At 37.6% G+C, this 25,432-nt stretch overlaps 1 protein-coding gene across 1 annotated transcript in view; it reads right to left on the bottom strand.

Moving 5' to 3' along the window:
* Positions 1–23,088, bottom strand: part of LOC108297588 (chromosome-associated kinesin KIF4A-like) — a gene marked incomplete at its 5' end in the record, with an annotated part of 81,727 nt that extends 58,639 nt beyond the window's left edge. The window contains 7 exons of the mRNA XM_037735464.1: positions 882–938; positions 7,345–7,450; positions 7,566–7,624; positions 9,362–9,494; positions 16,309–16,370; positions 22,164–22,339; positions 22,972–23,088. Of these exons, the coding sequence (XP_037591392.1) occupies positions 882–938; positions 7,345–7,450; positions 7,566–7,624; positions 9,362–9,494; positions 16,309–16,370; positions 22,164–22,339; positions 22,972–23,088 (710 nt within the window). The remainder of the gene's footprint in view (positions 1–881; positions 939–7,344; positions 7,451–7,565; positions 7,625–9,361; positions 9,495–16,308; positions 16,371–22,163; positions 22,340–22,971) is intronic.
* Between the last annotated feature and the right edge of the window lie 2,344 nt (positions 23,089–25,432).

The raw sequence follows: 25,432 nt of genomic DNA, 5'->3' as shown, positions 1-25,432 counted from the left end.
TCCATATACATTTGTTTTAAGTATCTAATGTAATAAACTAAGCTAGCCTATTTCTTTGCTTTCTCAAGCATCTTATTTCTTATACAGTTTAACAGACTCTCTTAGTATCAGCTAAGTTTCTTTGCTCTTTCCTTTACTGATCTGGACAGCATTTCTTATGTTTACCTCATTCTAAGGGATTCTTACAGGAGAGAAGGTCCTGGAAATGGCACTTCAGGAATGGTGGAAATGGGGAAAAGGGTTCATTTGTTCTCACACAGCTGACCTCTAGTACCTGATCTAGTACTTTCCTTCTTTCAGAATGTGAAAACTATTGACATAGATTCATTTTAGGGAGAAAAGGCTGTCTCAAGCAACCCGTCGTCCAGCCTTTCATTCTGTCTTTATTAACCTTTAGTCAACATCTAATACATTTTATCTATCCTTGTGATCTGAACACTGAAATTATTTTCCTTGGTTCTTTTAGCTCCTAATATCTCATCCATAGAAAATGATGCTGAGAAAAAATTCTCTTCCATTTCTCCTCTAGTGCTTTTTGACTTGGCCGTAATCTCTTCATTTTTTCCTCTCTTCATTTTTAACTTGCTGGACAGTTGATGCACAACACTAGCCTCTAACAAGAAATCAGTAAGCTGGATTGCAAATATGGAAAATTAATCCCTCAGAAGTCCTGCCCCCCATTACCAGTTATACTATTAGAGGTAGAGCCTATCCAAGGTAGGGATTTTATGAAGCTGAGATTTACACTAAAGACTTCTGGATTTCCCAGGCGTTCTATGGAGGATGGTAACAATCCCAGGTTCTCTTTTACAGTTGACTGATAAATTACAGGAAATGGCAGTTAGAGCTCCTGGTTCTACGCAAAGGGGCCAATTACTTACGGCTTCTTGTTCCACTGCAGTGTCAATGGCTGCAGCCATGCAAGCAACAGTTTCATCCTGCAGTAACAAATGTTTTGGTTTAGGGAAAGAGCCCGAAGTAAAGCTTACTAGTGGATTTTATACTGGTTATTTATTTTTTTTTCAAGTGTATACAGAGACTGTTTTATAGTCACAGAAACCCCAATAGCCACATGTTTCCATTTCCCATCTCTCAAGAGTCTTTCTTCTTCATAAAGGACAACTGTGTAGTTTTTATAGAAAATAAGGTCATGTGGCAACTTACATATTTCTTACACTTCTCCTGCCCTGCCAGAGACTGTTGGGCCAGAGTGAAACATTTAGCCATTCCAACAGGCCAAAGTTTAACCCATTTTATGGACTCTACCATTTCTTTTTATGCATCTACCACTAAGTATACCTCTATTAATGTACAAGCCTAGCCAGTTCCTAGGGGGGCATACCATTCTAAGAACAGACATATCAAATAATGGCAATGCATCAGAAAAGTAAATAGAATGGTTATTTTTTATTTTTATTTTATAGTCAGTCAAGGTAGCACGAACTTCCTCTATAAAGAAATAAATGCCTGGCCAGGCACAATGGCTCATGCCTGTAATCCCAGTGCTTTGGAAGGCCAAGGCGGGTTGGTCACGAGGTCAGGAGTTTGAGAGCAGCCTGGCCAACATGGTGAAACCCAATCTCAACAAAAAATACAAAAAAAAAAAAAAAAAAAAAAAAAAAAAAATTAGCCAGGTGTGGTGGCAAGCACCTGTAATGACAGATACCCTGGGGGGTGGGGCAGGGGAATCGCTTAAACCCAGGGGGCAAAGGTTGCAATGAGCCAAGATTGAGCCACTGCACTCCAGCCTGGGTGACAGAGCAAGACTCTGTCTTGGGGTGAAAAAAAACAGAAAGAAATAAATGCCTTAGATGGGTACCCCCAGAAAAATGCGCTCATGTAGTTAGATAAAGGTATTGCAGCCTCTGTCCCTCATGTAAATAAGACCTGATCATAAAGATACGGAATGAATCTAAGTGTGTATCAACGGATGACTGGATAAAGAAAATTTGGTATGGTATACACATACCAAATTTTCTTTATCCAATCATCCATTGATGTGCTTTGAACTACTACTGGAATAGTAGTATTCACACCATGGAATACTATTCAATCATAAGAGTGAAATCATGTCTTTTGCAGCAATGTGAATGAAACTAGAGGCCATTATCTTAAGTGAAATAACTCAGAAAGTCAAATACTGCATGTCCTTACTTACAAGTGGGAACTAAATAATGTGTACACATGAACATAGTGGAATAACAGACATTGGAGACTTGGAAGAGTGGGAGGGTTGGGGGTCGGTGAGGGATGAGAAATTACTTAATGGGTACAAAGTACACTATTCAGTAAAAACCCATACTTCAGTACTAGCCAATATATCTATGTAACAAAACTGCCTTTGTACCCCCCTAAATTTAAAAAAAGAAAAAAGGGAAAAAAGAACAGATCACATGGAGCTACTCAGGTAGTGGTTACTAGGAGGAAAAGCGTAAGCACTAATTCTTTGGCAAATTTTTTTGGGGGGGGCATTCAAACAACTGCCACCTAGAAGGGAAACCTAAAACTACTTAACAGGACTAATTTGTTTATAGGCTACCATATTAGCAAGCTCTGTTCTCAGCACTGGAATTTAGGCTTTATTTGGCATTGTAAGACATGGATTACCACTTCTGTGTAAGTGATTATTCTTCAAAGCTCTGGGAAAAAAAGAATTATTTCCAGGAAGTCATGGGTGAAAGAGCTATTAGCGCAACAGATAAGAATTTAGGGTTAGCACATGAAGTCTCTACATCGGCCCTATGAAACATTACATAGTTGTTGAAACTTAACTTTTAGTACCTTCAATGTGAAGAGTGAAGAGACCACTCTCCTCTCACTTGTTTTTTGGAGACACAGTCTTGCTCTGTCATCTAGGCTGGAGTGCAGTGGTACCATCTCAGCTCACTGCAACCTCTGCCTCCCGGGCTCAAGTGATCCTCCCACCTCAGCCTCCCAAGTAGCTAGGACCACAAGTGTGCACCACCACACCCAGCTCATTTTAAAACTTTTTGTGGACAGGGTCTCACTATGTTGTGTAGGATGGTCTAATTTTATTTTATTTTTTTGTAGGGACAAGGTCTCACTGTATTGCCTGGGCTCATCTCAAGCTCTTGGGCTCCAGTGATCCACCTGCCTTGGCCTCCTAAAGTGTTGGGATTACAGGCGTGAGCCACTGTACCTGGCCTGAAGGGATCCTTAATAAGTGCTATTTGTAAAGCATTTCCCTTATTCTTCCCAGAAATTCCCAACCAGTGAGGCTCAAAGAGAACTTAAAGGAAACTTCAGTGGTCTCACATCCTTTCTCATCATGAATTATAGTACTGGTGATTCTCCAAGTGCAGGACATACTAAATCATTCTTAAAAAGGATTTTTAAAAATCTACAATGGTTACCCTTTCCTCCCTCCCATGTTTCAATTTTCAGTATAAGGACTAATCAGAGGCCTATCCTAGGTTATTAGGGCCTATAACACTGGCCTTTGGAGATTCTCTAGTACCTTCCAGAGAGTTAGGATCAAAAGTAGATGGGCTAATCCTTGAAGAAGATATGTTGTTACTATAGGTTGTTACTATAGGTTTATCTTTGGCTTTTGGCCCAGTGAAATTTTACGATACTAAGGTATAAGCTTAGGGCTATGGCAAGAACATGACAGAATTCTGCCTCTATAATCCTGAATGTAAATATATGACAGTAAGATTTATTTCAGTCTCACAGCCCTCTTTCTCCTTATTCTAAGACTATAACCAAGAGTCTCTTAAAAATAAAATGTGATTTCATAAAGGTGGTGGTCAGGGGAACAAGGCCAGTGTACACTGTGTTACATTAACCAGCAATATCTTCCAAGAGGAAGTTTGTGCTTATAGGCTGTACCATTACTGGGCATGCAAAATGCTTTTTATGGAACTGGTCTTGGAGGAGTGGATATAAACAAAAAAGATTATTTGATTTTGTGGGAACTGAAAGGACTGCTTGAATTTTCTCACAGAAAACTGCAGCAAGGAGGTTTGCTTGAATTATATTTTAAAGGAAGAAATGGTACAGTTTAGCGCTTAAAGCCCCAGGAAGAATATCTAAGGAACAATGGTGGCCTTTATAATGGAAGAGGGGGTGTTCACTAGTCACTTAAAATAAAAATAGTTTTAATCCAGAATGAAGGGTATAAGCACTTACTTTTGAAACATTTTGCTTTCACTGTAGTGAGTCTTAATAAAAGCCACGGGATACATTGTTGTGTATTTCCAAAAAAAAATGTAGCTGGGAGGGTCTCCAAACAACAGATGTGGAGAACTCTGATTCAGGAGTCCAGCAGGACTCCTGGATGAAAGGGCTTACTCTGCCTAACTGTGACAGTGGATGGAGGCCAGGAACTTCATTAGTTTGTGGCAATCTTTAGCACCCTCCTACTGTGTGTGCCAAGTGCATTTTAGTGGCAGACACAGTGATTCTAGAGTTCCTCTGAGCCAGCCACCACTAGCAACTCCCTCTGCGGGCACACCAAGCACCAGTCATATTGCCAGATTCTCACTGAGGATGCTATATCTTATTTTAATTATTTGGTTCCATGGGTTTCTTTCATCTTTCCCATGTGACTCAAAGCCCCAGAAACACAGTGGTATGAATTCTCTAAGATTGGTGTGATGGCCATGAACAATGGTGGTTGCCCTGGGTCACTATGTCAGAGCTTGTAAGTTTTGGCTCCAGTGGGCTTCTGCAGCCTAGATTATCTTAATTCTGAGGAAGCTCACACAAGGTTTTCATGTATCAGATGTTTCAGCTGTATTTGAGTGGCATTATAAATGGTGAAATTTAACCTTGTGATAGCCGTTCTCCCGCATGTACTCTATACTTCAGCCACATTGAAGTTCTTACCATTTTTTAAACTTTCATGCCTCTTTGCTTTTATATATATCTTTTCCTCTATATATAGTTTAGTCCCTTTTAAAAAAAACTTTATTTATTTTATATAAAAACTTTAAAAATTTTCCTTGTGGAACAGGGCTAACTCATAGGCAATGCATCCAGAGTTGGCCTGTCCCTTCCCTTTTGTCTGCATAGCAAACTCCTATTCATTTTTAGGACCCAGTTTCTTCTATGATGCCTTCCTGAATTTTCTGGACTAACAGTTAATTACTCTTTGTTTTGTGATCCCACTGCACTTTGCTCATATTGCTGATATAAGATAAAACAGACATGACAGAGAGTTCCCAGTTTTCCTTGCCTTCAACCCTTGCCTCCTTTCCCTTTTCCCCCTATTTTGCCACCTCTTCCACCTGTGAACCTTGATGAACTGAGAAACTACAAGGCTTATAAGAACAACTCTCAAAATATAATAACAGTTATCAGGATAGGATTGCACCAGTATATTCCTGAGGAAGAAGTATAAAAAAATGAAACCATCATTCTCAGCAAACTGACACAAGAACAGAAAACCAAATACTCATAGGTGGGTGTTGAACAATTAGAACACGTGGACACAGGGAGGGGAGCATCACATACTGAGGTCAGTAGATGGGGGGCTAGGGGAGGGACAGCGGGGATGGGGAGGGTTGGGAGGGATAATGAGGGGAGAAATACCAGATATAGGTAATGGGGGGATGAAGGCAGCAAACTACCTTGCCACGTATGTACCTATGCAACAATCCTGCATGATCTGCACATGTACCCCAGAACCTAAATTACAATTAAAAAAGAAACAATCTCAACCAAAAGTTTCACAGCAATTAACATAAAAAAACTGTTACCTGAGCTAAACCACAAGGACACACACCCCTTTCTTCTCTTTACTCTATAAAACTCCAATCTTGCTTTACTTGGGAATTTACCTGGAGTTCAGGTATGCCCTGAGTGCATCAGCTAAATAATGCTGCTGCTGCTTTTTTTTTTTTTTAAAAGCAGAATGTCTGAAGTGAGAAGCACTTTTTTTTTCCTGAGATGAAGTCTTGCTCTGTCACCCAGGCTGGAGTGCAGGGGCACAATCTCGGCTCATTGCAAACGATTCTCTTGCCTCAACCTCCTGAGTACCTGGGACTACAGGTGCATGCCACCACACCCGGCTAATTTTTGTATTTTTAGTAGAGATGGGCGTTTCACCATGTTGGCCAGGCTAGTCTCAAATTCCAGGCCTCAGGTCACTTTGGCCTCCCAAAGTGCTGGGATTACAGGCATGAGCTACTGCTCCTGGCCGAATAATGCTTTTAACCCCTATTTGAATCACTTAAATCATCTCCTTTTGACAGTAATACAGCTGGTCAGATTACATAGCTAGGAAGTGGCAGAACTGGCTTTAAACCAGGGTCTGTGTGGCTCTAGAGCCCAGGCTCTCAATTACTGTACCCTGTTTGTTAGATAAATGAGCTGTCATCTTGGACTGCTAATGACAGCTTTATAGTACTCCTTATTCTAAAACACTGCCTGATAGTCTTCTGGGAGTTTACTCATTTAATTTCTTAGAGCTGGCCATCATAACGAATCCTGACAATATTGTATGGCACTTTTTAAATTTCTTCTTCAAGAATAAATCTATATGTGGATGATTTTGTGACACACTACTGACAACTCTAGAACACTGGGCATGACCAGGGATGACAGTCTCACAGTTCCGGTAAAATTAAAACCTCTGCCCAAGAGCTAGGAATTACCATCAGGCACTTGCATACACATTACTGTTTCAGAATAATAAACAACACAGTGTAGATGGAACAAAACCAACCATTACCCCTTAACATAGTATGTTATAGTATGAGTTAATTTTTTTTAAAAAAGCATGTATGCCTAAGGACAAAGAGATGGAACACCAAAACAAAAACAGATATTTAGGGGTAGTGGGATTACGAGAATTTTTCTTCTGGGAGAAACAACAAACAACCACCCCCATCCCCAAAACACACCTGCCACTACTATAAAATGGGAACTTATGGTAGAACAATCATTCAAACTTACTTATTATTGGTTATAAAAGAGACTTATGGTATTCCCTGGTTCCTCTAAGTTATCTGTCAGAATTTAACTTTTCTACAATTGGGGTATGGTACAAGGCCTCTTTTTAAGTTAGCATACACTGTGAGGACAGAAAATCAATGACTGCTGTTCTTGCTACCTAGGCAATTTTGCACTGCTATGTTGTTGCTACTGGTATTTGATTAGAATACTGAAATACTAATGTGCGCTGCTTATGTAGCCTATGAGTGTTTTGATTTAACAAACTCAATATTCAGATTATATCAAATGATCCATGACCTCTGTCCTCAAGCAGCTCACAATCTAGTTGTTTCAGCTAAAGGCACAGAGTTACAAAGGCTTGTATCTGCCAAGAGAAACAAAAGAAAGTGATATGCCTATTTACACTACCTCTACTTGGCTTACCGATAACTGGGTAATCAATTGCTGCAGGTTACAAATTATCTCTACATTTTCTTTCAATTCCTCGTCTTCCAAGGTCTCCACTAGCTTTTGAAGATTCAGTTTGCATCTGAAAATTCAAACAAAAAGAACCTAAGGGTTATTAATATGACAAAGGCCAGAGGCTTCATGATTATATGCTAAGGTGCTATAGGTTGCTAACAAATATCTGGTAGGAAACTTACGCCGCATGCTGCCTGAGCTCTTCTAGCTTGGCGTTCATTTTTTCATTCGCTTGCTCTGTCTGCAACAAAGACCCAGGAGATCATCAGTGGCACTGCCTGACAGCCTCACATAATTATGCTCTCTCCTACTCCTATGAATTAAAAGCTAGGTAGAGAGGCTGCCTTCTTTGCTGTAACAGAGGATTTAGTGGGCTTTCGTTATTTAGTGAAAAATGTGTTTTTTTAAAAAAAGTCATGGAAATTAGTCCTTCAGTCAATATGAGCTACTAAAAATAGCATCCAAGCAGCTGGGTTTTATGCTTGCCATGAAACTCAGACTATGGGGTGGAGTGTGAAGCCTTAATTCCATAGGAAACTTTGCAACTGGGGGGAGAAAGCAATACTTCCTGGCATTTTAGTTCCTGCTGTTTGCAAAAAACCCCAAAAAACAAACAGAAAAACCCCACACTTACTTTAAACTTCCTCCTACACTATACTGTTCCCTAGCCCCAGCATAAGGGCATTTAAAACATAAAAGGGCCTCACACTAAATTTGAGCTGAGATTTTTTTTTAAGTTACACTATCTGATATGGTAGGCTAGTTTTAGCAAAAGACAGCAAGAAAAAGAGTATGGCACAAGTATAATGGTAGAGAAAGAAGAAACGGCAGAAGGCAGCTTACGTTTTAGGAAGGGTGATTGATATTTTCAGTTTTATTTCAATCACAGTTATCTGTAACATGCTGGATGCTATAACAGATTTAGAAAGAATAGTTTATATAGGACAAAAATGTTGTGCTTGTTATGAAATTCTGACAGGATATCAAACAATAAGCCTATCAGGCAGACACTGTAACAACCTTATAAAGGTTGGAAGATTATGTGGCTAGAATAAGAAGTAGTTTCTGTTACATCAGCCTCATTCACATACATGTGAAACATGGTTTCTAGAGTTACTTCAAAGCATAAAATACAGCACTGGAGACAGAAAACTGTATATAAAAATCCCCTATACCCCATTTTCACCCTCTGTTAGTAATGGACAATACAATGGGCGTAAGATTTAGCCTACTTGAAAGAAATCTTTAAGCAGCTTATCTTTCCTTGACTAGAGAGCACACTGATGCATGAAGGTGTATACATTACAGAGCTTCAGTGATATTTTGGTGGAAACTCATTTTCACTTCTGGCAACTGCCGTGATATCAAAGATTGAGTTGCATTTAGACTAGTAGAAAAACCTTAGTAATAGAGACAGCATGCACTGATCCAGGAGGTTACTGACAGGCAGGTAGTAGGAGTCAGAACTTGTGTAATCAGTTATATAGTGATCCGCTATTTGGAAATCAACCATATGGAAAATGAATTAAAATTAATTTCCCAGCTGTTATATCTCACCATGGCAGCTGTTAGTATGGAATATGAAATGTGACAACATTAGGAGAAGAGAGATGGAAAAGAACTAAAATCTTGGTGAAGGAATGATTACTTGGTATTATGGATAAAGATTAGGCAGGTGAAAAAAGGTACTTGGTTCTTTCCTTTCTGGTATTTTTAAATGAATCTATTTTAAAATGAAATTTATGTAGATTCTTTGTGGTAGAAACATAAATGTTAACTATATAATTCTTTTAACTTTTTTGTATGTTCAATTATAAGCCCACATATTTACCCCAGAGGGGCTCCCTGGAAGATATGGTAGTACAAATACATTTCTTTAAACATAAGCTGTCTCTCATAAGAAGAAGTATGTTACACATTTTGGAAACTAAACCTAGTAAATGTTCAGATTGCTAGTATTTTATTCTTGGGGCCTCACCAAAATGATCCTCTCCAACATCTGGGCTGTCTGACCAGCTGCCTCGCTCAGACCACGACTTAATTTTTCATTCTCCTCTACCAGGAACTGATTCTTCTCCATCAGGGACTGCAGATTCTCTGATGGTTCCATACTAAAACAAAGTAAATAATGGATTAGAAAAATATCTGACTGATAACACCTATATCAAAGGTGGATAAAAATATATCCCATAGGCCTTTTGGATAGGTAGGGGGGTTAGGTTAAAATTATACCACAAAAGTCTGGGGAAAAAAGTCCAACCCAATCTATCCTCCTAGTCAGGTAGTATATTGGATGTACAAGAAACACATTTCTGAAGTACTTCAATGGTTTGGAGAAAGGTAAGATATGGTTGCAACAGGAACGACTAACCTCTGCCTTGGCTCTTGGTTGGGATCTTTCTGTTTGTGTCCTGTAGGTATGAAGTGATGGCTAACTGGAGCAAAATAAATGTTCTCTCCCTTTTCTTCCCACCCTCAATCCCTCGTTAAAGATTAGGGAAATAGAGAAGGGAGCGGTATAGGAGGTAGAAGTGACGCTGCTCAGCGTCAAAATTCAACCTGATCAACATAAATGTATTCCCCATTTACTGTAAAGTTTAGGGTAATAGCATTTGAGAAGTGAAAAAGTTGAAAAGATGACCAGCGGCCACTAAGAAAACATTTCACAACTCTTCATAAATAAGAGCTCCCTTCTAAATGCTTGCTTTGCTTCAAACTTCTGACCCATAGCCTCTTGTTCATTTGTCTATCAATTTAAAATTGCTTGGAGTGAGTAATGACAACAACGGTGTCCATTTCAAATATAAGGGGAAGGGAGGGTCAGAAATAGCATGAAGGAATACATATAGATAAGAACCTTTGGAATGTATACATATCACTTGTTATCAGTTCCAGACTAGTAAAGCAGACCAATAAGAAGGAGGGCTGTTTTTGTTTTAATCCACTGGGATGAAATGTTCAAAAGACTGGAAAACTGGACTGGTTAAAAAAAGATCAGAAGAAATATGAAGATTTGATCTGAAGAAGACTGAGGGTAAAAAATGAATAGTTGTCAACACTATGATAAAGAGAAAACTCAAGGACAGGGAACAGCTGTTCTCAATCTCAATAAAGGACAGAAAAGAACTTCAGAAATAGAGTAGATGCCCTCTCACCCATCTTAAGACCTCCATCAATTTTTATAGAGGATCTTGGACTGCACTTTATCAAAAGTTAATAGCAAGGCTACACAATAAGGTTTCATATTACACTTACTATGGGTAATATGAAAGTTGAGAATTTACTAAGACTGTTATGAAGGAATGTTCAGTTAAAACGCAGATTATAAAAATAAACTGTTAGTAAATTTAAGTGTTATTTCCTTATTTCTTTATTAAACTGAAAACTTCCATGCGTCATTCATGTAAACCGACATGCTTCAAAGTAATGATACTTGTAACTCAATAGTTTTTTATTTCCCTAAAAAATTTCCAGGGTTTCTCTAAATGGGAAAACCTTATTTAAGTTTAATTGTTGATTTTTCCAAGGAAAATTTAGCACTTAGATGTAGGTTCTTCATTGTAATTTGTGGCAAATGCTTGAATATTTAACTACTACTATAATTAATAATAGTTAACACTTTTATGGCATTATGGGCTAGGCTCTATTCTAAACACTTTAAATACATTAAATTTTTAAAAATTCTCCCAACAGCTCCTATGAGGTAAGTTCTACAGTTATCCCCATTTTACAACTGGGGAAACTGAGGCACAAATAAGTAAATAACCTATAGCCACACAGTTGGTGGGTAATGTGAAGCAAGGATTTGAGCTCAGCAGTCTCATTTCAGAGCCCATGCTCTTAATTACTATGCTGACTACTGAGATAGGTACTATAAGAATGCAGAGAATCCTGGATATAATAGCTCTCACAGTAATAGGGAAAAAAAAAGAGTTCTTGGCAAGATTATAGATATAGGATCACATGATATAGGACAGCCATGTAAAGGGTAAAATTTTTAAAAGTAAAGCAAAAACAGGACTAGGGCCAGGCAAAGATCAGACTGAAAAAGAAAATATAACAGAAAACCAATGTTTTCACATACTACTAAATTGCCAAGTCTAGGAATTCAAGTAAGCTGAGCATGTGCAAATTGACAAACACGCACAGAAAATAAATACAAAACCTTCAATGACATGTTAAAAAACAAAAGAACATAATCTAAAGATAAAAAGTGAAAATATTCATATAAATGTACTTTTTGTTAACAAACTTTATAAAATGTCTCTAAAAATACAAATACATTTTTGCGAAACAAAGGAGCATCTTTATTTCTCTGTAAAACATCGAACAATTAAGTTTAATTGCTTGATTCATCAACTTTTTTTTTAGAATCTATTGCTTTTGCAGCTGAAACTATTTCCTTTATATTTCCTGTATATTATAGACAATCAGAAGTCTGGATTTTTTTTGTGCTAAATTGAAAGGAAAGGAAGATGGGTCAATTGCTTCTAAATGAGTATGGTGAGAATAAAATGTAATCAGGAAACCCAGACTAAATTATCTAAAGGGGGAAAATTATGAAGAAAGAGGTAGTCATCTCTGGGTGATGAAGTTATAGCAACTTTAAGTTTTATTCTCCACACTTCTCTAAATGTTCTAGAAGCAATTAACCACTTTTATAATCAGAAAAAATGAATAACTGAAAACAAAAATATTGAAAGTAGGCTCACATCATACATAAGAATAAATACCAAATGCAAAAACGAAGTGTAAAAAATAAAACAACATTATTACCAGAAGAAAACATGGGTGAATTCCTCTTTAAACCTTGCTGTAGGGAAACCTTTCTAACTATGAATCCAGAAGCATGGAGAGAATATAAACAGTATAGTCACTTTGGAAAACAGTTTGGCAGTTTCTTAAAAAGTTAAACATATGACCCAACAACTCTATTCCCAGGCATTTACCCCATGAAAACACATGTCCATATAAAAACTTGCAAGTGACTACAGCAGCAGTATTCATAACAGACAAAAAGTGGAAACAACCCAAACCTCCATCAATTTGCAAATGGATGGGCAAATATGGTTTATCTAGGCAATGGAGTACTATTCCACAAGACAAGGGAAGCGCTAACGCATGCTATAACATGGATGAACCACAAAACATAAGTGAAAGAAGCCACACAAAAAAAGATTACAATCTCTATGATTCCAGGTACGTGNATCTATAAAGACAGAAGAGAGATTAGTGGTTGCCTTGGGCTGGAAGTGGGAATGAGAGTGATAGCAAATGGGCATGAGGGAAACTTTTGGGGTGATGGACATGTTCTAAAACTGAATTGTGGTGACAGTTGTACAACTCTGTAAATTTACTAAAAATCATTGAATGGTACACATAAAATGACTGACTTTTATGGCATGTAAAATTTTAGCTCAATACAGCTGCTGAAAAAATCCAGAGGCAATAAAAAATTAATAAGCTTTATACTACATAAAAATTAAATTTTTTTTGTATGACAAAAAACTATAAATAAAGTAAAAGACAACTGACAAGCTGGGAGAAATTATTTGTAACACACACCACAGACTAACATCAGGAATATATAAAGAACTGTCAAAAATGAGGACCAAACTCAGGGTTGCTATTATAAAAAGATACATTGGTGAGGATGTGGAAAAACTGGAACTTTTATGCATGGCTTATGGAGATGTAAAATGGTACAGCTACTATGGAAAACAGTATGGTGGTTTGATTTAAAAATTAAAAACAGAACTACCATAATTCTAGGTATATACCCAAAGGAATTGAAAGCAGGGATATCAGGTATTTGTATACCCATGGTTTTTTTGTTGCTTGTGTATGTGTGTGTGTGCGTGTGTGTTTTGAGACAGGGTCTCATTCTGTTGCCTATGCTACAGTGAGTGGCATGATCACAGCTCACTGTAGCCTCAAAGTCCCTGGGCTCAGGTGATCCTCCCACCTTAGCATCCCAAGTAGCTGTGACTACAGGTGCACACCACCACACGTAGCTAATTTTGTATATTTCGTAGAGACAGGGTTTCACCATGTTGCCCAGGTTGGTCTCAAACTCCTGGGCTCAAGCAATCCGCCCACCTTCACTTCCCAAAGTGCTAGGTTTACAGGCACGAGCCACCACACCTGGCCCGTGTGTCTTGTTTGTTTTTAAGAGACGGAATACTGCTATGTTGCACAGGCTGAAGTGCAGTGGCTATTCATAGGTGCTATCTTAGCATACTACAGACTTAAACTCCAAGGTTCAAGCAATCATCCTGCCTCATCCTACTGAGTAGCTGGGACTTTGGCATGCACCACCACAGCCAGCTGTACACCCACACCCATGCTTATAGCAGCGTCATTCACAATAGCCAAAAGATGGAAGCAGCCCAAGTGTCCATCAATGAATGAATGGATATACAAAATATGGTGTGTGTGTGTATGTATGTGTGTATATATATATATATATATATACAATGAAATATTCTTCAATCTTAAAATCAAAGGAAATTGTGACACATGCTACAACATGGATGAACCTTGAAGACATGCTAAGTGAAACAAGCCAGTCACAAAAGAACAAATAGTATATAATTCCATTCATATGAGGTACCTAGAGTAGCCAAATTCATAGAGACTGAAAGTAGAATGGTGGCTGCCAGAGGCTGGAGAGGAAATGAGGAGTTACTATTTAGTGGGTATAGAGTTTAAGTTTTGCAAGATGAAAAAAAGTTTTGGAGGTAGATGGTGGTGATGGCTGCGTGACATTGTTAATGAACTTAAAGCCACTGAATTGTACACTTAAAATAATTAAAATGGTAAATTTTATGTTATGTATATTTTATCACTATTTATTTTTAAAAAGAGGCCAAAGGACCAAAAAACCCAATAGAAAAATGAGAAAAGACATGGACAATTCACCAGCAAACAGGATAAAAGTGGCCCTGAAAAATATGAAAAAATGCTCAAACTCACTCATAATTCAAGAAATGCAAAGTAAAACAACACTGAGATAGCATTTCTCACCTATCAGACTGCCAAAATTTGAAAAAGTATGACAATACATTCCATTGGTGAGGCTGTGGGGAAACAGGCTTTCTCATACACTGCTGGTAGAAATGCAAACTGGTACATCTCTTCTGAAGGCAAATATGGCAATACCTTTTAAAGGTACAAATGTACTTATCTTTTGTCCCAGCAATCACACTTCTAGAAATCTACCCTTAAGATAAACCTCTGACAAAACAAAAATATATACACAGAGGTTATTCACTGTAGCATGTTTGTAATTGCAAAACATTGGAAATAACCTAAATGTGCATACATAGGAAAGGGGTTCAATTGATATGTATGGCACATGTATACAATAAAAGTACTATGCAGCTGCAAAAGAGAATGAACTTCTCTGAACTGGTAAGAAATGATTTCCAGGAAACACTGAATAATGCAAAGCCACAAAGAATATACAATCATTACATACAGTACACTACCATTCATATGAGAAAACAAGGTGATACAATAAAATACAGAGGTATCTACTCATTTGTACAAAAGAAATACAAGAAGGCTAAACCAGAAACTAAAGAGATGGGTTAAATACAGGGGGAGAGAGAATAATGGTAGAAAAGAGGTAGAAATAAGGGTGGGAAATAGGAATGGGAACAGAGTTGCAGGGATGGAGAGGGAATGACATTTACCTCACTGAGTATATTCTTCTTGAAAAAAATTGTGGTAAGTGTGTGCATTAAGTAGCTTCTCATCACCTATTCCCACTGCCCCCAAACTTTCTACCCTTCCTAGTTGCCAATGTCTATTGTTCCACACTCTAGGTCCATGTGTACACATTATTTAGCTCCCACTGATAAGTGAGAACATCCAATATTTAGCTTTCTAAGTTGTCACAATGCATATTATTCAGGTGATGGTTACACTAAAAGCCCAGACTTCACAACTACACAACATATCCATATAACAAAATTGCACTTGTATCCCATAAATTTATATAAATACAAATTTAAAAAATTATGGCAAACATAATAAACATAAAACTTACCATCTTAATCATTTTTAAGTATGCTGTTTGCTAGTGTTAAGTATGTTCACATTGCTTGCTGTGAAACAGATCTTCAGATTTTTTTCATCTTGCAAAATAACATTTTATACCCATTAAACAACTCCCCTTTTCCACTTACCCCTCAGTCCCCAGTAACCACCATTCTACTTTCTGTTTCTATGAATTTGACTATTTTAGATACCTCACATAAGTGGAATCATACAGTATTTATCTTTTTGTTACTGGCTTACTTCATTAAGCATGTCTTCAATGTCCATCCATATTGTAGCAAATGACAGGATTCTCTTCCTTTTTAAGGCTGAATAATATTCTGTTGCATGTATATACCACATTTTGTCTATTAAGTCATCTGTTGACAAACATTTGGGTTACTTCTACCTCTTAACCTTTGTGAATAGTGCCACTATGAACATGGTCGTGAAGATATCTCTTTGAGACCTTGCCTTCAATGATTTTGGATATATACACAGAAGTGGGATTGCTGGATCATATGGTAAGTCTAGTTTTAATTTTTTCAGGAACCTCCATGCTGTTTTCCATAGTGGTTACATCATTTTACAATCCCACCAACAGCATACAAGGGTTTCAATTTCTCCACATCTTCACATCCTTGCCAACACCTGTTATTTTCTGTTATTTATCTATCCATTTATTTATTTAATAGTAGCCACCCTAATGGGTGTGAGGCAATATCTCATTGGAGTTTTAATTGCATTCCTCTGCTCTGAGTATATCTTTTTGTATAACTCTGATTCTTAGATGCATTATGTCTCACATACCTAAAATGTAAACAAACAAAAGTAACCAAGATGTAGGGGGACACACAATTAAAATTTATCTATGACTCTTACTTTATAGATCCAGGCAGGGTACCTCCATGGGCTTGTAGCAACAAGACCTGTAGCTGTTGTACCTGGGGGAAGCAAAGAAAAATAATCAACTAGTCACTAACCAAATGTTACTTACCCCTTGGCAGTAAAATTACCACAATTAGCAATAGAGTAATTTTACCAAATGCCTATGAAATCTAAGGCAGATTGCATATCTTAGATACTACCAAAGGCATCATACATAGTTGATGATTCAATGATAACAGGAGAATCAGCATTACACGAACTATTACATAGAAGATGAGCTGTCCATTTTATCTACCTCTATCTATTTTTTTTTTTTTTTGTATTTTTTTGTAGAGATGGGGTTTCACCGTGTTGACCAGGATGCTCTCGAATTCCTGACCTCAAGTGATCGACCCACCTCAGCCTCCCAAAGTGCTGGGCTTACAGGCATAAGCCACCACTCATGGCCTCGAGCATCTATTTTTCAAAATCAGTCTCAGCACTGGGCTAGACAATGTACAGACATATAAAAATAAAATATGATCCCTACTCTCAAGTTTATAATCTAGTTAAGAAAGATAAGCCTAAAGTCTAAAATAGTAGGAAATAATACAAAACAGAATAAGCAAATCAACAAAAACCTAAATAGTCAAAGGGAGGCTTCATGGAGATGGATCTTAAACCAGAGCACATGGATAAGCATCCTCTCCCATTTCCTCCTATGACACAAAGGGAGCTGGTCTGCCTTACAAGACTGGCCTTGCATGTGCTTTGGATTCCCACTCTTCTTGCAATCTTATGAATCTTACTCTGTTATCCCTTCTGTCTTCTATATTTTCGATTTCTCCCTTTCTATAAGATCCTTCCTATTAAGATTAAAACATGTTCAAGTCTCTCCCAACTTAAACAAAAGCATCCTCCCAATCCCACTTACTCTCTTGGTCTATTTCTTTTTTCACAAACTTTGAGAGAATAATACGTCAATTGCCTCCATTTCCTTTTGCTCGCCATTCATTTGCTCCTCGACTTAACTCCAATATGACTGCCTACATCATTCCAATGAAATAACCTGTCCAAGTTACAAAAGAGCTCCATGTCACCCAAATCCAATGGGCATCTTTCAATATTCATTTTACTTGACTGACTGGTAGCATTTGGCTTACCAGACACATTTTCCTGGTTTTCCTTCTAGTCTTCTAACTGATCTTCTAAGTCTTTCTTCATTCATCTTTGCTCGACTTGTCCTTTTAATGGTAAAGTCCCCCAAAGCTCAGTGAGAGTTTTCTTACTTACATTTTCCTCTGAACGTATCATCTCTGTCTATGTTTTCTATTACCTGAAACTGGTGACTTCCAAATTTACCTCAAGCACTGATCTTTCTGAGCTTTAGACTTTTATATTCAACTATCTACCTGTTATTTCCACTTAGCTGTCTGCTATCCCCAAACCTGGTCCTTTTGCGGTGCACCCCAAGCGAGTGAATATCCAATTCCACATGCCAGAAATCTGGGTGTCATTCTTTTATCTAATTCATTGGTTACTTCTTTCTATCACCACTGCCAGCACTCAAAGTCCAAGCCATCATTATCTCTTGCTTGGACTACGGCAGTACCTTCTTAAGTGGTCTCCATGAATCTACTCTTGCTCTACTATAATCCATTTCTATATAGCAGCCAGGCCATTGTTTAAAAATGCAAACTATCAATGTTACTACCTGGCTTATAATCATTTTTAACATTGTCCATGAGTCCTGGATCAGGCCTCTGCTTTCCCTCTACCCTCATGCTAGAATATAGGCACACCTCAGTTTATTGTGCTTCATGTTACTGCACCTCACAGACATTGTGTTTTTTACAAATTGAAGGCCTGTGGAAACCCTGTATTAATCAAGGCTATTGGCACCATTTTTCCAACAGCATATGCTCACTTCATGTCTCTGTGTCAACACTTTGTAGCAATAAAGTATTTTTAAATTAAGATATGCACACTGTTTTAAGGTATAATGCTATTGCACATTTAACAGACTACAGTATAGTGTATTTTGTTTTTTTAATTTATTTTTATTTATTTATTTCTTTTACAGTATAGTGTAAATGTAACTTTCTATTCACTGGAAAACAAAAAATTGTGTGACTCACTTTATTGCAATATTTGCTTTATTGTGGTGGTCTGGAACCAAGCCTGTAACATCTCTAAGGTAGGCCTGTACTCTTCCCTTGCTTTCTACACTCTAGCCACACTGGCATTCTTTGAGTTCTTCAAATGCACTATACTCCTGTTCTATCTCAGACCCTTCCAGCACTTGCTATATTCCAAGTACTGTTCTAAGTGCTTTACATGTATTAACTCATTTAACTCTCACGAAAACAATAAGAAGGTATTATTATTTCTACTGTACAGATAGGCATACCAAGGCACAGAGAACTTGCCCAAGGTACATAGCTAGTGAGTTATAGAGCTAAGATTTGAACATGGGCAGGCTAGCTGCAGTGTCAGTGCTCCTGGCCGCTATACAGCTGTCCCTCTGTATATGCAGGGGATTGGTTCCAAGACCCTGTGCACATATAAAAATGTACATGCATAGTTCAGTCCTGCAGTCAGCCCTGCAGAATCCACACATATGAAAAGTCTACATGTGGATTTCTCATCCTGCAAATACTGTATTTTTGATCTGTGTTTGGTTGGACCCACACAGTTTAAACTACTATGGTTCAAGAATCAACTGTACTTTGCTACCTATGTTTCTTCTATCTAGAACTCTCTTCTTTCTTTTGCAGTTATTTCCTACTCAATCTCTCAGCTCAGCTCAAATGTTGTTACCTTAGGGAAGTCTTCCCAGAATAGATATACAGTCGGCCCTCCATATCTGTGGGATCTACATCTGCACATTCAACTAACTATGGGTCAAAAATATTAAAAATAAAAAAAAAAATACAAATTTGAAAAATACCGTATAACAACTATTTACATAACATTTGCATTGTATTAGGTATTATAAGCAATTCAAGATGATTTAAAGTATACAAGAAGACATACATAGGTTATAAGCAAATACTATGCCATTTAATCCAAGGGTCTTGAGCATCCATGGTTTGGTATCTGTGGGGGGTCCTGGAACCAATCCTTGGAGATACAGAGGGATAACTATAATAGAAGACCCTGTTTCATACTTTCATAGCACACTATAGCATATTATCCCAGTTTATAATGATATATTAATGATTATGTGTGATTATATATTTAGTGTTTGTCTCTCATGCTAGGCAACAAGTTCCACGAAGGCAGAAACTATGTCTGCTTTGCTCAGTACTGTATTCCAAAACAGTACCTGGCACATAATAGTGTTCAATAAATATTTATTGTTGAAACGAATAAACAAAAAATGATTAGGAAGAAGGGCATTTTTTGCAATAGGAATAAACATGAAAGCAAATAAGGGGCCAGAAGCAGTATATTTTATTCTTCAAATGATACCATGGACAGGTAAATTACTTATGTTCTCTACAGTGAACCCTAGGAGGAAAGGAGATAAAGAAGACCGAAGGAAGAAAAGAGATTAACTAAATAGCAGTTATCATTGAGGAGAAAGTCCAGACAGGGAGAGACTGGACATTTGAAAACACTAGATTTCCAGTGGAAAGAGTACTAGACATTGGAAGGCAAGAAAACTTGACCCTCCCAAGCCTGTATCAATCCAATTGCCTGCCTTCTCAGCTGCTCTACCAGGGCTACCAAACTGTTGCACAACCAGTCATATTGATACCACCATTTCATGCTCCTGGCCAGGTACCTCTTCCATTTTTGGTAACAATGATTTCAAGCCTTGTGTGATCTCGTTAATCCCTCTACCCTATTATCTGACTACTTACTCTTAGAAGATGACTTTGTCTCGTACTTCACTGGGAAGATAAAGGCCATCAGGCTAAAAATCCCTCAATTTCCCTTCTCCTGCCTCTAAAGTAGTGTCACTGTATTCTTTCTATCCTGACCTCTTTTATTCTAGTCTTGGGGGCAGGTATCTCCTCTATTGTCAAAAGCAAACCCCTCTTTATTTTTAACTTTTATTTTAGGTCCAGGGGTACATGTGCAGGTTTGTTATATAGGTAAATTTGTGTCATATAGGATTGGTATACAGATTATTTTGCCACCCAGGTACTAAGCATAGTGCCCAGTGTCTGATGTTTCCCTCTTTGTGTCTATGTGGTCTCATCATTTAGCTCCCACTTGTGAGAACATGAGGTATTCGGTATCCTGTGTTAACTTGCCAAGAATAATGGTCTCCAGCTCCATCCATGTTGCTGCAAAGGACATGATTTTGTTCTTTTTTGTAGCTGCATAGTATTCCATGCAAATCCCTCTTTGTTTGTATTTAGGATCTCAACTACTTAGAGACAGCCTTTTTTCAACTAATCCTTATTCTAAGGTTTGGTCTCTCCCAACTGGTTCTTCCATTTGTTTAAGTCTCTTCCATATTTTAAAAACATAGACCTATATCCCTTGACCCTTGACTACTTGGCTATTGCCTTTTCTCACCTTGTCTTCTTAAAAGAAGAACCTATCAGCTTCCTCTACTTCCTTATCTACATTTATCTATTTATCCTGCAGCATCCTGCTTTTATCATTCCCCTGCTCTTCTCACTGAAGTCACCAATAGCCACCTTGTTGATAAAAATCAGTGGATACTTTTCAATCTTTACCTCACTCTACACTTTTCTATAGATTTATACGTTTGACAACCCTCCCTGAAATGTTCTTCCCTGGGCTTCCACGACACCATTGGTTTTCTTTCTACCTGTCTACTCCTTATTAGTTTCTCTTGTTGTCTTCTCTTCTTTCTCTATTCCTTAAGTGCTCGTATTCCCTAGGATTCTGTCTTTGGCCTTTTTCTCTTCCTCATTTGCTTGGTCAGCAATTATTTAATGTGCTTTTAATGTGCCCGGTACTCTGATCTCATCCACTCTATAACTCCAGATATCATCTAAATACTGGTGACTCTCAAATCTATATCTTCAGCTGAGACCTCTCTACATTAAACCTGTAGAGCAAACTATGTTTAAACATTTCTATTTAGATGTCCCCTAAGCCCCTCAAACTCAAAATGCCCAAAACTGAACTCATCATTTCCATTTTCCTACCTGATCCCATTTTTCCTCCTATATTCTCTGGCTCAGCACTACCATTTACTCAGTTGTCCAAACAAGAAACTTAGAAACCAACCTTGACTCTCCGTACCCACCCTTCATTTCCTACATCAAATTTGTTACCATGTAAGCCCTATACATTCTACCTCCTTCTTGGTTTTTTTTTTTTCCTCTAATTTGTCCCCTTCTCTTCATTTCTACTGCTATTCTCTTTAGTTCAAGCCAGAGTTCTCACCTGGGTTATTGTAACAGCCTGACTTATTTTCCTCCTTCTAGCCACTGCCACCTCTAATCTATTTTCTCTATACTTGCTAGAATGATCTCCCTGAAACACACATTTCATCATATGAAATGTGTTTCACATATTTCACATATCACATTTCACCCTCCCTACTTAAAACTCTTCAATGGTTTTTCATAGCTTTCAGGTTAAATTCCAAATTCTTTAACAAGTCATATAAGGAACTTCAGGATTTGGCCCCTGTCTACACCTCTCATCTTATCTCTCAGTGTTCATTTCTTCTTTATCAGTGAACTCTCCAATGCTACCCCCAATCTTAAATGGACAGCAAACACGTTAATAGGAGTTATTTTCAGAGGTCCCCAAACTAGCATAATGCCTAACCAACATCTCTGAACTTCTGATAGACAAGAAACTGAGAAACAGAAACTCTATTATTCCACTCACATACTTGTAATTTTTCCCATCAAATTTTAAGTCCCTTATACCTGTTGCTTTAGATGATTAAGTTCAGCTGTCTGGGGATCAATATTAACAATAGGTTTGTTCTTGATTTTTCTTGCTCTGTCAGCATAGCGAAGGGTATTTAATGTTTCTTCTAGATTGGAATCAGCAGGACTCACACAGGCTATCATAAGAGTATGACTATTACCTCCCAGAGAATCTGAAAAAGAACAATAAAGAATAACGAAAGGAAATGAAATCAAACAAGTAGGATATAAGCAAAGCCGTCCATTCGGGTTGGTGACTTAAAATTCAGAGCTACAAGAAAAAGTTCTTAGTGTTTTTATATTGAAACAATATGATACGTATAGATATCTAAGATTTCTGATGTGATATAAATTTAAATCCTATTGCATGTGTCCACTTTCTCAAGAGACTGTGATTTCAGCAGTTAATCAGGTTAAAACAACTGGGGCCTGGCTTAAGTAAGTTAGGAGCCACTAGTGGAATTAAACATTCTTAGGATGCCCCCTCTAGGTGGATTTTAACTCTCCAGGGAGTTCCGTTTAGCAGCACTAATAATTAAAGAAACAGTAGCCAAATTCATTTTCAGGTATAAAATACAAAGTACAGTTGGTGCACTACAGATTTCTTGGCTCTCAAGGTCATATATGATGACATTTTTCCATTATCTTAGAAGCCTGCTTGCCAACAGCAGTCTCTTGTATTTAGCAATTAGACAACTGTGTATGTGATTGTCCAAATAGCTGGCTTTTTACCCATTTCATCTTTGCTTTCTCAGCACTATCATTATGAGTTACTCTCTTATTTTTAGAGGCACTTTGGGCTTACCTTGAAGCAGTCGAGTCAACTTGGAATCTCTGTAGGGCACAAATCCACCCTTTTTGTCGTCTCCAAGAGCACTGATTACATTTCCCAAGCATAGGAGGCCTCGGTTAATATTAATACCTAATAGCAGGAAATGAAATTTAAATTGCTTGGTAATGCATCCAACATATACCTACATTTCTTCTGAGAAAGAGAAAAGAAATAAAGACCCCATAAAAAAATTAAGTGATCAATCTTGAGAAAACTTTTATATATATATATATATATTTTTTTTTTTTTTAAATTTTTAATTTTTCTATAGGTTATTGGGGTACAAGTGGTGTTTGGTTACCTGAGTAAGTTCTTTAGTGGTAATTTGTGAGATTTTGCTGCAACCATCACCCAAGAAGTGTACACTGCACCCTTGTAGCCTTTTATCCCTCGCCCCACTCCCACCCTTTTTCCCAAGTCCCCAGAGTCCATTGTATCATTCTTATGCCTTTGCGTCCTCATAGCAGAGAAAACTTCTTAATCATGTTCACTTTTTGGAGTGCCTCTTTCAGTAAAGGACAAAGGTCCAAATGTTGGATATGTACGATTGAGTCCACTGGCACTTCTTGCCCTTTCCCATGGAAACAAAGCAGATAGATAAATAACTATCACCATGACAACCATCGGTATAGTTATTTACTTTTTATATCCATTATGATAATCTTTAAATTAATGCTGTGAAATTGGATGAACAGGTTTTTTTTTTTTTTAACCATATTATCATCATTATTTTTACTATCATTCTCATTTTATAAAGAAACAAGCTCGGAGGTTAAATGATCTGCCTAAGGTCAAACAGCTAGTAAGCGGTAAGCCTGAGATTCCATCTCAAGATTTCAGTCAAGTCCTATGTTCTTTTCATTATATCATACTGGAATACCTTTCCTACTGTAGCTTTAAAAAAGGTAAAGATTATTTTCTACTTTGTTTAATTCTGAGGTTTGCTTCTTAAACATTCTAATAACCTCTGAAGTCCTGCTAAAGCACCTAACTTCCCATTATTAGGCTTACTGTGGAAAAGCTATATAGTATAATGGTTAAGTGCATAGTTGGTGTCAAACAGACAGGTTACAATCCTGGCTCTGTCACTGAGTGGTGATATGATCTTGAGTTAAGTTCCTTTATAAAATGAGGCAAATCTAGCTACCTTATTAAGTTGTGATAGTGAATTAAATAAGATACTATCTATGAAGCAAGGTTAAATGATAAATAAATCATGCTATGGTTTGAATGTTTGCATCTCCTCCAAAATTCATGTTGAAACTTCGTCCCCAGTGCGATAATATTAGGAGGTAGGACCTTTAGGAGATGATTAGGCCATGAAATGTCTGCCCTCATGATGGGATTAGCGCCTGATAAGAGGGCTGGAGAGAATTAGCTAGTTGCCTTTGCACTTTGGCCCCCTTCTGCCATGTGTGGACACACCGTTTATCCCTTTTTCCCCATCTGTCATGTGAGGCTGCCAGGATGTCTGTCCTCACCAGGCATTGATTCTACTGGCACCATGATCCTGGATTTCTCAGCCTCCAGAACTGTGAGAAATAAATTTATATTGTTTCTAAATTACCCAGCCTAAGGTATTTTGTTATAGCAGTGCAAATGGACTAAGACAAATGGTATAATTATTGTTAGCTCTACTCTACCTTTTATACAGCCATCCTTTGGACTTCCTTATAACATGAAACAATTATATTTATGAGATGCCAAACTCCAAATTCCTGACTGTATTCTACTATCCTTCCATTTCTTTGGACCCTGTTCTTCACCTTTTTTTATTTTTTTGACTACTAATTTACTGATACTTTCTAATACTATCAGTAGATCAGCCTCTTCTGGGCCTTCAACTACTCTGAACCCTATGGTTGATAATTTCAGTTATGTTTTCCTAAGAACTCACTGGACATATGATCTACCATTCCCACCATGTCAATTCTCAACCATAGGTTAAACCAACTATGTGTCTGTATGTTTATTTGTAGGCTGCAATACTGAAGAAACAGCATAACCAAATAGATGAGATCCATTATAAACATGCTACCTAAACTTAGCTGAACCTGGGTCAATTGACAATCTTTTCTTCCTCATTCCTACTTCACTAACATTCTAATCTAACTAATCTAATTCACCATGGCAGCTATTATGCAGACTCATCATTTTCTTTTTTTTTTAAAGATTGAATCAATTAATTTTCTGAACTATTATACAATTTAAAGCCTTTCCAATTTAAAATTTCTTTAGTGTTTTGGTCTGAATTAAAAATTGTAGTTGGGGGGCCGGGCGCGGTGGCTCAAGCCTGTAATCCCAGCACTTTGGGAGGCCGAGGCAGGTGGATCGCGAGGTCAAGAGATCGAGACCATCCTGGTCAACATGGTGAAACCCCGTCTCTACTAAAAATACAAAAAATTAGCTGGGCATGGTGGTGCATGCCTGTAAT

The sequence above is a fragment of the Cebus imitator genome, unplaced genomic scaffold (genome assembly GCF_001604975.1).
Source record: "Cebus imitator isolate Cc_AM_T3 unplaced genomic scaffold, Cebus_imitator-1.0 Scaffold818, whole genome shotgun sequence".
NCBI classification, from domain to species: domain Eukaryota; kingdom Metazoa; phylum Chordata; class Mammalia; order Primates; family Cebidae; genus Cebus; species Cebus imitator.
The sequence above is the reverse complement of the archived record's forward strand: the minus strand, read 5'-3'. Positions and strand labels throughout refer to the sequence as shown.